At 43.8% G+C, this 14,578-nt stretch overlaps 1 protein-coding gene across 5 annotated transcripts in view; it reads right to left on the bottom strand.

The window, feature by feature from the left end:
* LOC128703314 (protein bric-a-brac 2) overlaps positions 1–14,578 on the bottom strand; it is a 187,834-nt gene that overhangs the window by 10,505 nt on the left and 162,751 nt on the right. The window contains exon 1 of one of the 5 annotated variants that reach the window (XM_053797933.2): positions 6,519–6,665. The exons of 3 other annotated variants lie outside the window; for them this stretch is intronic. Coding sequence is in view for 1 of the 2 variants with exons in the window: in XM_053797929.2 (XP_053653904.1) it covers positions 6,233–6,370 (138 nt within the window). In the remaining variant the exon portion in view is untranslated. Of the gene's footprint in view, positions 1–6,232; positions 6,666–14,578 lie in introns of those variants that run through there. One more of the 5 variants, XM_053797929.2, reaches the window with a different exon arrangement.

Genomic DNA, 14,578 nt, shown 5'->3' with positions numbered 1-14,578 from the left:
GGTTAATCCTTTGCTTTCCTCTGGGGGTTAATCCTAAGTTCACCTCTGGTGGTTAATTCTGAGTTCACCTATGTAGAATACTGACAAATGGCCTCCCTTGAAGAGGTTATCTTAGGTAAGATTCGTCAGGAAACAGGAGAAGTGTTTCTTAACGTGGGTCTTAGTCATATGATGACCCGCCATATGACTAAGATCTCGGTCATCTGACCGAGGGAAGGAGGCGCCTTGAGGCTCATGCAAGGAACTAGAGCTACCCTACTAAGATCAGACCTGATTACCTCCCCTTCCCCAGGCGCTGACACATATGGGCATGGCGCTTCAAGTATAACTCCCCAGGATGAGGATTATACTTCTCGAAGTTGGTGGATATGATAGACGTGGTGGATATGAAGCATGAGAAAACACTGAACCCACAGAGGTCATGTGATAGATTCTAGGGAAGACCCCAAGAAGGGGTGAGTGGGGAAGTGGGGATAGAGAAAGAATAGGTTGGTTAGAGGAAGGGTTGAGGTCATGTAACGCCCAGGGAAACAGAAGGGTAGAGACGATAGTGCGTAGCCATCTGTGGTTTAGTTTACCTGTAAGTGTGTAACATTAAGGCTGGAGTAGCAGTTCCCAGAGAGGTGAAACAATGTAAAATGTCAAGGGAGGATGAATGTACGACCCAGCACAACAATGCGGTGTTATGGTTCATGAATAAGGAATTATTATCACCGAAATTTATGAATAATATAATCACGTTGCAAGGATCGTGTCTATTTCTTTTTCAAATATGATTTTTTCTGCAATTGCATAATTACATTTATAGATTCTGCCTGTATATAGCAAAACTTATTATTATAGATTATTATTATTGTTATGACATTATTATTATTATATGAATATTATTCGTAAAGAAGCACTAAACACGTATGAGTCATACAAGAATAGAACAGATATCGCCAAGAAAGTGTCAAGTGTTTGTGCCAAAACGTGAGCCATTGCACTGGCTGCGCTATCTTCACTCAGAGTAAATGTGGCGCAGTACAATAATCATAAACAGCCCCAGATTAAGTCGGCCAACAGAAAGTTAAGATTCCGGGACAAATGCTAAGGATCAAAGCCTGCAAAATCACCAACATACACTCTGATACACAGAATTTCACCGTAATGATTCTTTACTTATATCACCATTTTTTTTTTTTTAAAATCTTTCCATATTCACTAGGCCTACAAACTTCCCCAGCTAAAAACCATTTTCAAGCCTCATTCACCCATTCCCCATTAAAATTTTCAAAAATCTTTTTTTCCTTGCCTTGAATGACGCGTGTTCGGAATTTCGATGAGAGGATTACTGCTCGTCATGACGTGTGGAGGAGCCAGCTACGACAGTGGTGCCTTCTGTGTGTGTGTGCGTGTGTGTGTGTGTGTGTGTGTGTGTGTGTGTGTGTGTGTGTGTGTGTGTGTGTGTGAGAGAGAGTGTGTGTGTACTCACCTAGTTGAGGTTGCGGGGGTCGAGTCCGAGCTCCTGGCCCCTCCTCTTCACTGATCGCTACTAGGTCACTCTCTCTGAACCGTGAGCTTTATCATACCTCTGCTTTAAGCTATGTATGGATTCTGCCTCCACTACTTCGCTTCCCAAACTATTCCACTTACTGACTACTCTGTGGCTGAAGAAATACTTCCTAACATCCCTGTGATTCATCTGTCTTCAACTTCCAACTGTGTCCCCTTGTTACTGTGTCCAGTCTCTGGAACATCCTGTGTGTGTGTGTGTGTGTGTGTGTGTGTGTGTGTGTGTGTGTGTGTGTGTGTGTGTGTGTGTGTGTGTATGTGTATGTGTGTGTATGTGTGTGTCTGTGTGTGTATGTGTGTGTGTGTGTGTGTGTGTGTGTGTGTGTGTGTGGGTGTGTGTGTTTTCACTCTCTCTCTCTCTCTCTCTCTCTCTCTATATATATATATATATATATATATATATATATATATATATATATATATATATATATATATAAATGTCGTGCTGAATAGGTAAAATTGGCCAATTAGAAAGAGCTTATTTAAAATTAAGCCCTTTCTAAAAATTTCCCTTATACGTTTAAAGATATATTTTTTTTTCAATTATGTTAATATAAAAATTAATATTTTTGTACCAAAAGAACCTTAGGAAACTTGCCTAACCTTATTATAACAAGCGCAATTTAATTTAGTCTAATCCAACTAAATATATTTTAGATAAGTTTACAATAATTTAATAATAAATAAACACAATGAAATACTTTTTTTCGTTAGGTTCAGAATGATTTTTGAGAAATTATTGCATACGCAAATTTTCGCTTGCCTTATTCGGCAAGAAAAGCGTTGGTATTTAAGCCAAAATCGAGTTTTATCAATTCGGCACGACACACACACACACACACACACACACACACACACACACACACACACACACACACACACACACACACACACACACACACACACACACACTCAACAGTCAGGTAGTGGAAGCAGGTTCAACATTTTCCTAGTGTAATACGTGTCGGTGGACACTGATGTGCTATGTTGATCGTCAGGAAAACGTATAAGTTACGGCAGTTGGCTTATTAATGCGACGCAACCCATCTACCTGTCCTCTGTGACACAGTCCGTGTCTCTGTCCTCTATGACGCAGCTTGTCCCCTTGTCCTCTGTGACGCAACCCGTCCCCCTGTCCTCTGTGACGCAGCTTGTTCCCTTGTCCTCTGTGACACAACCCGTATCCCTGTCCTCTATGACGCAACCCGTCACCCTGTCCTCTGTGACGCAACCCGTCCCCCTGTCCTCTGTGACGCAGCTTGTTCCCTTGTCCTCTATGACACAACCCGTATCCCTGTCCTCTATGACGCAACCCGTCACCCTGTCCTCATGACGCAACCCGTCCCCCTGTCCTCTATGACGCAACCCATCCCCCTATCCTTTATCTATGTTGAGTGTGCTGTGTAGATGCTCGGGTGGGCGCACGTGAGGGATGACGTACGTGTGTGTGTGTGTGTGTGTGTGTGTGTGTGTGTGTGTGTGTGTGTGTGTGTGTGTGTGTGTGTGTGTGTGTGTGTGTGTGTGTGTGTGCTCTCGCCTATTTGCGGTTGCAGGGGTTGAATCTCTGCACCTGCCCCCGCCTGATAACTTACCGTTGCCTAGTTTACTCTGTCTTATAAGGCCTGGTGTGCCCTACCACACCTATCCTTAACACAGTGTACGAATACTGCTCCCACTACCACCACCTCCCGGACAGTCCACTTCCCCAACACTCTCACGCATGCAAAATACCTTCTGACTGTTACTTCTGTATATCTTTAGCTTCTAACCGCGCTATTTATAAGACTTACGGGAAAACGCTAAACTCCTAAGAATTATATAGTACTCCAACTGTGTTCTTGTGTACACGTTTTCGGCCTCTCAAACAGACCATCCCTGTGAACCCTATCAGGTCCTCTGAGAATTTTGTACCTGGTTATCATGTCTTTCCTGGGTATTTTATCATATCAGGTTCAGTTCTTTTAGTCTCTCCTCAAAACTCATTCCTTTTAGCTCTGGGACTAGTACCGTTGTAAATCTCTGCACTTTCTCCAGTTTCTTGAGTTTTCCTTACGAAGTGCAGGTTCACAGCTGGCCTCGGGGCAGCAATAATAATAATAATAATAATAATAAGAATAATAATACGGAGTAAAATATAGCATAGTATTTAAGTCAAGTGTTATGTTGATCATAATGCAGTTTGGCACTGTATAGTCACCGTATCATAATGCAGTTTGGCACTGTATAGTCACCGTATCATAACGCAGTTTGGCACTGTATAGTCACCGTCAATTTGGCGTTATATCAACATAAGGTGAGAGACAATAGAGCCTCCCGTCATGCATAAGAGGGATCACCAACAGATGCTTGGTTCTCTTTACGAGGGACCCAGATAAATAACTTCAAATCAGCTCTGATCAGCCGTGCTGTGGTTCGTACGTCGGACTGCATGCGGCCAGCAGTAACAACCAGGTTCATCAGGCAGTGATCCACTAAGAGACCTGGTCTGGGACCAAGAATGGTCCAGGTATCCCCCCCCCAGGGACATGTGGCCCGAGGCTCAGTGTTGCAGAAACTTGATTTGCAAGTGATCAATGCGTCAGCAAAAGATCACGAGGTTAATATTTTAACATTCAATTCTCAGCTAAATGTTAACACGATAATCACAGTCTGTATATTAGTTAACATAAGTCACGCGCAGATCTTGCTCTAAATATTCTTTTCTTAACGTGGAATACACACAAAATTTACAAGTTAAATGCACACATATGTACAAGTTTGTTCACTCATATTTACAAGGTAAATATTCTCAGATTTACAGATAACAAGCGGAAGTGTTAAATTTACATGTATTTTAATTTTAGATTTACGATTTACAGAGTATTTACACGATTTACAGATAAGCGGAAGTGTATTCCAGTATTAAGTATTTTAATTTTAGATTACATTCCAGTATTAAGTAGTAGTCAGGACTCCCGTGTTAACTGTAAACTAAGCAAAATAACACTCTTAACTGATACGAGTTCAATAAAGTTGAGAATGTTCTGTAACAGCGAGTAATGTGAGTCATTATAGGACAGCTTGCATGGTGTCAGTTTTCAAATAACTGCAAGAAATTTGACCCTAAGTACCCTTAACACGGATTAATTATGTGAAATCATGCAGCCCCCTCCACACACACACACACACACACACACACACACACACACACACACACACACACACACACACACACACACACACACACACACACACACACACACACGTCAAGAAGTTAGAGAAAGTACAAAGGTTTGCAACAAGGCTAGTCCCAGAGCTCAAGGGAATGTCGTACGAGGAAAGGTTAAGGGAAATCGGACTGACGACACTGGAGGACAGAAGGGTCAGGGGAGACATGATAACGACATACAAGATACTGCGGGGAATAGACAAGGTGGACAGAGATTAAGTAAGTAAGTAAGTAAGTTTATTCAGGCATACACAAATACAGTTACATAGAATTATCATACATACCAGCATATGTGTAGAGAACCTGGGATAACCCAAAAAAGTCAGACAGAGTGACTTATTTCCATTGGGGTCCTTTTACCTTATTATTATAATATAAAGGTTATAATATTTTCTTATTATTCTACAATGAAGATAACATCTTATTATCATACTAAAGAGACTATCTACTACACGAAGGTCATTAAGACTATCTACTACACGAGGGTCATTAAGACTATCTACTACACGAGGGTCATTAAGACTATCTACTACACGAGGGTCATTAAGACTATCTACTACACGAGGGTCATTAAGACTATCTACAATACGAGGGTCATTAAGATTATCTACTACACGAGGGTCATTAAGACTATCTACAATACGAGGGTCATTACTAGGAATACGGTAAAATTTACACGTATGTTAGCTAAAAAATAGAAAATCATTCCCCTCCCTTTCTGTAGCTACATTCATCAGACACTTTTTGGAACTCTTCTTGAACTGGTTCATGCTATGACTGGCTTTGACATGTGCAGGCAGTCTGTTCCATTCCTTTATTACTGTACAATAAAAGGTGTTTGAAGCCTGGCCACTGACATGTTCCAGAGAGGGGACACAGGGACAAGGGGTCACAACTGGAAGCTGAAGACTCAGACGAGTCACAGGGACGTTAGGAAGTATTTCTTCAGTCATAGAGCTGTCAGCAAGTGGAATAGCCTAGCAAGTGAAGTAGTGGAGGCAGGAACCATACATAGTTTTAAGAAGAGGTATGACAAAGCTCAGGAAGCAGAGAGAGAGAGGACTCAGTAGCGATCAGTGAAGAGGCGGGGCCAGGAGCTGAGTCTTGACCCCTGCAACCACAATTAGGTGAGTACAATTAGGTGCGTACACACACACACACACACACACACACACACACACACACACACACACACACACACAGGGATCAGGGCGAATGGACACAAACTGAATACTCCAGTGAACTAGAAAAATGGAGGTAGCAACGGGTTTCGAGTGAGTGGGGTTATTTAGTTTGGAACGCAGTGAGTGAGAAGAGTGCTCACCACTCAAGTCTAGCCTCAAGCAAGGGTTCTGTAGTAGCCCAACAGATAAACAAGCACACACACACACACACGGGGCCAGGAGCTATGACTTGACCATTGCAACCACATATAGGTGAGTACACACACACACGTCAACAAACTCTTACCTCTCTTAGCTTCATGCCGTCGTCAGGCAGACTTGGTGGGTCGGTATAGTAAGCTTCTTTCCCGAAAAGCCAACTATACCAGTTCTTCCCCGTGATCAAGTCAGGGGAATACGATGGGTTGGCCTCGTAGCCATGCATCAAGATCAACACAAGCCTGTAGCGCACTTCACTAACTGGGTATCGTAGGTGATGTAGGGAACGCAAGGTTGATCGCACACATACACTCACAGTATCAATTTAAACCACAGTCCCACACCACTACGCCAAATCTTCCTAGCACACTCACTGGGCACTGAGAAGTTCACTGGGCAAGTATCCACGGAGGAGGAGGTATCAGGGTATCGACTACCTCGGGTGCAGGAGCTGCAATGCGCTCGGCCAAGCAAGCTAAGAATGAACCACAGTAAGGGCATGCACTCCGTTTTCTTTTCACACACGTATGCGGGAAGCAACCGGACCCTTCACAAGGGCGGGGTGAGCAATGTGTTGCACAATGAATGACTCAAAATACTCGCCTCCTTGCTAAGCTCTTCGCCATAGTTCATTTAACTTAACAATCCTACCATCTTTCCATACAAAACAGACGGGTGGATGAAAATAGCCCGCAAGGGAGGAACAGTTAAATGACAAACTACAAAGAAAGGAGATAAGAGAGACGAAGTTAAACTGAAGATAGACTACGTCAGCTGACCCCCACACACACACACACACACCCACACGTGCCGCACGGCTCAGCGGTTTAGCAATATTCCTGCAACTTTGCAACCACGGGAACGGTTCGCAGAAGTGAAGATCCTGATGTTTGCTGGGGTGCGGGGGAGGCTGCCACCACCACTCTAGGAAATTGTAGCGAGATGAGGAATAAACTTTCCGGGAACTGACCGTTGGATAAAAACACCAAGTTGAAGCTAGACGCTATGCGGAAAACTATTAAATCATGTACCTACATATAATATATATATATTTGACCCTAAGTACATATAATATATATATATTATATGTTTAGTTTTTGTTGTCATTATTTTTCATAATAACTAACTTGAATATTCTCTGGAGTGGATTTTTATTAATTAGTTGTTGCCCAAGGCACTTGTCAATAGAGACTTGGCTTTTATTTTGTGTGTGTGTGTGTGTGTGTGTGTGTGTGTGTGTGTGTGTGTGTGTGTGTGTGTGTGTGTGTGTGTGTGTGTGTGTGTACTCACCTGTGGTCAGGCCTAAGCTTCTTTCCCTACCTCTTAACTGACATTGGGCGGGTTTACTCATTCGTATCCATTCTCAAAGCTGTGCATAAAGTCTGCTTGCACTTTCTGACCTTTCTACGACATAAGAATTATTTTCTGTTATCTCTGTGGTTTATTTCCTTCTCTAGCATCGTCTAGCCCCTCCTTGTTTACGCTTCCTGTCCTTCAAAGAATCTTCCTTTGTCGGCTCTCGAACCCCATAAACCTGCTATATATTGTAATCTGGTCACTCCTGGATATTCTATTCTCTACAATAATCAGGTTTAGTGTTTTTTGTTTGGTATAAACCTTGGTAATAGATACCGAAAAATTGGTTTAAGAAAACACGCGATCAAACACTAGGATTCTTCAGTAAATATAAATTTGCAACATGTGTAACGCTTTGGTATCTTTATTGTGGAAACGTTTCGCCAAACAGTGGCTTCATCAGTCCAATACAAAGAAGAATAGTGAAGGTCAGGAGGAGATTGAGGTAATCAGTCCCCCAGCCTGGAGTCGATGTAATCGGTCAATCAGTCATGATAAGAATCTAATAAATATGTCTTAGTTCTTGATCACCTTTCTTTGTAAACCAGATTTTAGCTTATTTCCCTTAGATCCGGGACCATTCTCATTGCAAGCCTCTGCACTTTCTCTAGTTTGTGTGCACGCTTAATCAGGGTCGGGCTCCACGCTGCATACTCCATGATGGGTCTGACACATGCCTATATATGGCTGTGTATGAGTCGGTTATGGTTCATCAAAGGTAATCTTAGGTTGGCAAGTCGAGCATTTGATGTAGAAATTGCTTGGTTGATGTAAATCTGGTGATGTCATGCGCATCAGTTGATGTATTCGATGTTATACTCACCTCAACATCCTCCTTAAGTTGGGTTTGTAGCTTATATTCCCCCCCTAACACCCCCCCCCAGACTTCGCCCCGTTTCCTGTGTGTTTGTGTGTGTGTGTGTGTGTGTGTGTGTGTGTGTGTGTGTGTGTTAGTTACCATTTTGTACTAGGCACATGTCGATCAAACACTAGGCCTGTCGTATATGCTTTCCTGTGTGTGTGTGTGTGTGTGTGTGTAGTCCTAGTTGTAATTACCTAGTCGAGTGGTGGTCGAGCTCTAGCTGTGTGTGTGTGTGTGTGTGTACTCACCTAGTTGTACTCACCTAGTTGAGGTTGCGGGGGTCGAGTCCGAGCTCCTGGCCCCGCCTCTTCACTGATCGCTACTAGGCCACTCTCCCTGAGCCGTGAGCTTTATCATACCTCTGCTTAAAGCTATGTATGGATCCTGCCTCCACTACATCGCTTCCCAAACTATTCCACTTACTGACTGTGTGTGTGTGTGTGTGTGTATGTATGTGTGTGTGTTGCTCACCTACCTGTGATTTATGGATCGAGCTCTAGCTTCTGGGCCTCTCCTATAAAGCATTATTAAACTGAAGCTTTCGTCCAGTACTTCCTTTACTTGCACGTTTCGCTCATAAGACTCGCCGAGAAGACGTTTGTTTCCTGCACTTTTTCGACTCCACTGAATTCCCTTCACCTGGGTCCTTGTAGCCCGCAGTGTTCCCTCGTCCTGGTCCCACTCCATTCATACCTGTGACTTGAAGCTCAGTGAGGCGAGACTTCCTTGACCAACTTGACTGTTGTTGCTAGCGTTTCACAGTCTCTATGTACCTTTTCAATACCTCTGAACATGACAGACTCAAGGATCGTTAACTTCACCTTCTCGATACTTAATGAGATACCCTTCAAGGGCGCTGATTACCTTGAAATTTTCTCGATCTCACGTACTGGAGGCACCCTGCCCATCTTTAAGAAAGGAGCACTGCAGCAGGCCTACTGGTCAATGCCACCCACTCGTACTCTTGCCTAACCTATTTTTAAAGCTACATAAGGTTTTAGCGTCAGTATGCTACACAGAGCACCTCCTATTCCTCATTGGTAGTAGTAGTTGTAGTAGTAGTAGTAGTAGTAGTAGCAGTAGCAGCAGCAGCAGCAGCAGTAGTAGTAGCAGTAATAGTAGTAGTAGCAGTAGTAGTAGCAGTAGCAGCAGTAGTAGTAGTAGTAGTAGTAGTAGTAGTAGTAGTAGTAGTAGTAGTAGTAGTAGTAGTAGTCGTAGTAGTAGTAGTAGAAGTAGTAGTAGTAGTAGCAATAATAATGAGTGAAGCTTCCAGACATACCACAGGAACTCGGACACTAATTATTCGACTAATTCTGAAATTATATGAAGACAGTTCATCACGACTTAACCACAACACTAGCTCCTGGACACTCAGTTTTCACAGGTCGTGAGAAATAAAAATTCCCGACAGCCTGTTAGTATTGCGCACTTACGCTAGATATCAGTCCCAGGCTTCTTTTCCATGTGTCCAAACATTGTTCTCCGCACAAACTAACACTTCTCCTGGCAGTGTAACAGCGTGGAGAGAGATGTTACACTGTCAAATTACGGTGCAAAAATATATGTACAGAGTTACAAACTGAACTTCATAATTTTGTTCAGTAAACCGAAATTCTTAACTTCCTTGGATTTAAGATGAAAAAAAATAACTTTCAGAAAAAAATATTTTTATATTCACGAGAACGCTCTAAACCCGTTAGGGTTATACGGAGCTAGACTTGGAAAACTGAATGAAGGGGTCAAGAGGGTCGTCGGGAATATTTCGCTTATTTAAATATAAAATTGTAATATACACATAACATACTACCCCACAAGTTATTTTTGGGCGTGGCTGGTCGTTATTTAACAAGTTATTACATAATGGTGAGGTTAGAGCGAGCATCACACATCCAGTAGATTGGGGGGGGAGGGGTGTCAGCAGGTACCGGGGCAGCAGGTGCCGCTGACAGCTATATCAAGCCTAGGATTCCCACCGCTGCCACCACTCTCCCCACCGGAAGTGGCACTCAGATAATGCCTCTCAAAATGATGAAATAACCAGTTGATAACCTGGATCGTCACGTGTAAAAAGAAAAAGAACAGTGAGTGCGTGTATGAGCGTTTTTGCATAACTAGTGGTGGAAATACCAAGCGCAGGTGGTGGTGCAACCACTGAGAGTCAGTGGTAGTGGTGGTCCTGGCGTCCGTTTTCTCTCTCTCTCTCTCTGTGTGTAGGCGACCTTGGAAGGCATTACTATCACATTTCAACGCTATGCACACTATTGTGCAATTTGCGGATGTCTTCAAATTCGTTCCTCGCACATGACATTCGATTATTTTTTTTTTCATTACGACTAACCTCCTAGAAGGCTAATTAGAAATGTTTAATCCCTTGAATATATTTTTTTTTTTGCGAGCGGTGCAGTAATTATTGAACGCAAGCATGAGTCTGATTTGAGAGAATTGCGCCACCCAGCCAGGAAATACCCCAGAGGCGGCAGCATGAATCACAAGTGGATTGTCGTCGGACGTTCCAGGCGGCAGCTGAGCCTTGGTTATTCCTACACCAGCGGAATTACTCACCAGAATACCTCTTTCTATCTCCCCTCATCTCACCCGCAAAACAAAGTAACTCAAACCAGAGACCAACTTAAAAAAAAAAAAAAAATCAAACGCAAACTTTTGGAAGCGTGGCATAGATCAAAGCAGGAGGTGGCTGGCAACCTGACCTTTCATTGTGACCTAAATATTTCAAACTTAACCAAGGCAAATCGCTTGGATAGAGTCAACCTTTTTTTTTTTTTTTTGATACCTGTGTAATATAAGCCATTCATGATTCCTGGAGGCTTCCCTAAGCAGGTAAGTGGAGACCCACACCTCCCTCTTCCTGCTTTGTCACATATGACTGCCAAAGACAAATATATATATATATATATATATATATATATATATATATATATATATATATATATATATATATATATATATATATATATATATATATATATATATATTAATGCACTCACGAACGGGTAAAGACTTGATAAAGCTCCTGGAGAGCGAAACGTTGCCACAATAAAATGTCACATTAGTTGCAATTGTGTCCTTTTACCTAACATATTGTCAGTAATTCTACCGACATTATTAGAGGAACGAGTGGTTTTGTGGGTGTGCAAATGTGGGGACCCTCAGCCTCGGAGAAGAATACGAAATTGCTTCGAGGAAAAATAGTTTTCTCCTTGAGGTTGTTTAGACGTTCCTCTACCGACCCATCTTTTATACATATATATGCAGGAACACATGCACACGCACACACACACACACACACACACACACACACACACACACACACACACACACACACACACACACACACACACACACACACACACACAAATATATATATATATATATATATATATATATATATATATATATATATATATATATATATATATATATATATATATATATATAAATATATATATATATATATATGGGTGCTGGACTGCATGCGATGTGTTTCCTAACGCCGAGCACACAGGGAGCCTCAAGCATGATTTACAGATATTTCTTTTATTCTCCTCCTGTATGCTCTGGCCTCATAAGCGGTACTGTATTCAGTGTCCCTCGCAGAAACAAGCGAAAGCATTTGCGACGAAATATCGCAGGTAGCAGGATTCAAACCCAGATCGACGGCTCTCTACGAGTTGAGCTAGCCGTCGACCTGATGTCTTAAGTTACTCTACTACGGATGCCTGTCTGTCGGGTACCAGGGCTGATGTATCTGTTATTAGAGGTGTCTCACTTTCCTCTATTGCTTGCCGGTTGGCTGAGATTAAGGATGAGTTCCATGGTCTGTCATTATGACCCCATCGGATTAAGGTCTACTAACAGGGACTGTTTTGTGCCTGCCAGCATATCATTACCCAGGAACCGGATGTTCACTGTCAATCTTTGGTGATTTCCTTGTTATGCAGAAGAGAAATCGGGCGTCAGGATCTTTTCACTGAGCAGTGAACACCCTCTGATTGACTAGTCAAACGGAAGCATTCACTCCTTACTTTATCCAGTTGAAACAGAAGGAAAGGGAACAGGGAAGTTGGTTCAGAAGGCTGTCAATACAAAGTATCTTTTTCAGTACATTAAATACATACTTTGAAGCCTATTTTTTATGCTGTATTCTCTTCAGGTAGGTTACTGATGTACGCCTTACCCGCTTCGCAGCTTTAAGGAGATCCCGAAGCCTAGAGATATGGTGCAGCATCAGGTCGCCTTTCTGCGAATATTTCTATCAGCCGCTTTAGTAATCGAAGAGGCGGAGAGTGCTGCCCACGGCCATGGGCCCAGTTCCTCCATCTTTGAATCACAGTGCACAAAGGAATGCACTAAAAAGGAATGGTTCAGTGTCATCGCGAATGATACCAGCTAGGGTGTTGTCGACACGGACCGTGTGTGATCTCCCAGACCAGCTGGGGAGTTGTCGACACGGACCGTGTGTGATCTCCCAGACCAGCTGGGGAGTTGTCGACACGGACCGTGTGTGATCTCCCCGACCAGCTGGGGAGTTGTCGACCGTGTGATCTCTGATGATAGGAAGATCTCTGCAATCTCTCCAAGAACTGGATTAACTATCTCTTAAATTACTGCGACTAGCCGGGAATCGAACCCCCCCCCCGATACTTTAGCACACCTCCCGAGAAGCCTGCCAAAGTTCTGAGACGCTTTAGTCCACTTGGCCATCAGTGCTTCAGACATCAGGTGTCAAGTACCACTGGATATGTCACCCCTGATGTGAGAACATACGTGGCCGTGAAAGCCACAAGACAAATTTCATTTTCCTCATATTTAGAATACCAATCTTCACGAGCATGAAAGAGCGGTTTTCAGAAAATAAAAATACTGCAACTAACTGGGGACCTGGTGTTTGAGAAATTGATGGCCGAGTAGACTAAGGCGTCTTGGAATTTTGACTGGATTTTCGAAAGGCATGCTAGAGTATCGGGGGTTCGATTTCCTGCTAGTAGCAGAGAGAGACAAAGAGAGAGAGAGAGAAATAACTTCCACGTAGACAAACATAAAGGTGCAAAAAATTCCCAGAAGTCTCAGTCCGTATCGGAAATTCCCAGATGAACCAGTCTTTGTTACGTTCATGTGGTGGATTGCCAGGGTGAACGTGTGGTGAGGTTGCCAGTGTGAACTTGTGAGGGTTGCCAGGGTGAACGTGTGGAGGGGTTGTTAGGGTGAACGTGTGGTAAGGTTGCCAGTGTGAACTTGTGAGGGTTGCCAGGGTGAACGTGTGGAGGGGTTGTTAGGGTGAACGTGTGGTAAGGTTGCCAGTGTGAACGTGTGAGGGTTGCCAGGGTAAACGTGTGGAAGGGTTGCTAGGGTGAACGTGTGGCACGTTTGCCGGTGTGAACGTGTGAGGGTTACCAGTGTGAACGTGTGGAGGGGTTGCCAGGGTGAACGTGCGGAGGGTTGCCAGGGTGAATGTGTGGTAAAGTTGCCAGGGTTAACGTGTAGTAGGGTTGCCAGGGTGAACGTGTGAAGGGTTGACAGGGTGAACGTGTGGATGGTTGCCAGAGTGAATATATGGTAGGGCTGCTAGGGCGAACGTGTGGGGAGGTTACTAGGGTGAACGTAGGGTTGCCAGGGTGAACGTGTTGTGGGGTTGCCAGGGTAAACGTGTGGTGGGGTTGCCAATGTGAGTATGTGGTGGGGTTGCTAGGGTGAACGTGTGGTAGGGTTGCCAGGGTGAACGTGTGGTGGGGTTGCTAGGGTGACCGTGTGGTAGGGTTTCCAGGGTGAGCGTGTGGTAGGGTTGCCAAGGTGAACATGTGGTGGGTTTGCCAGGGTGAGTATGTGGTTGGGTTGCCAGGGTGAACGTGTGGTGGGGTTGCCAGGGTGAACGTGTGGTGGGCTTGCCAGGGTGAACATGCGGTGGGGCTGCCAGGGTGAATGTGTGGTGTATTTGCCAGAGTGAGCGTGTCGATACGTTCACTCTCCCCTCCCTCACTCCTAACCTCATTTCCCCTCCCTTCTCTTACTCTCCCCTCCCTCACTTCCCCTTCCTTCACTCCTTATCTCCCTCGCTCTCTCCTCCTTCACTCTCCATCACTCTCGCCCTCCCCTCCCTCACTTCTCCCTCACTATCCCCTCCCTTACCCTACCTCCACACTGGTGGCATCTTCACTAATTACATACACACAAAGAACCGTAATACACACATAGAGCCAT

This window comes from Cherax quadricarinatus, chromosome 15, assembly GCF_038502225.1.
Source record: "Cherax quadricarinatus isolate ZL_2023a chromosome 15, ASM3850222v1, whole genome shotgun sequence".
Classification (NCBI taxonomy): Eukaryota; Metazoa; Arthropoda; class Malacostraca; order Decapoda; family Parastacidae; genus Cherax; species Cherax quadricarinatus.
The sequence above is the reverse complement of the archived record's forward strand: the minus strand, read 5'-3'. Positions and strand labels throughout refer to the sequence as shown.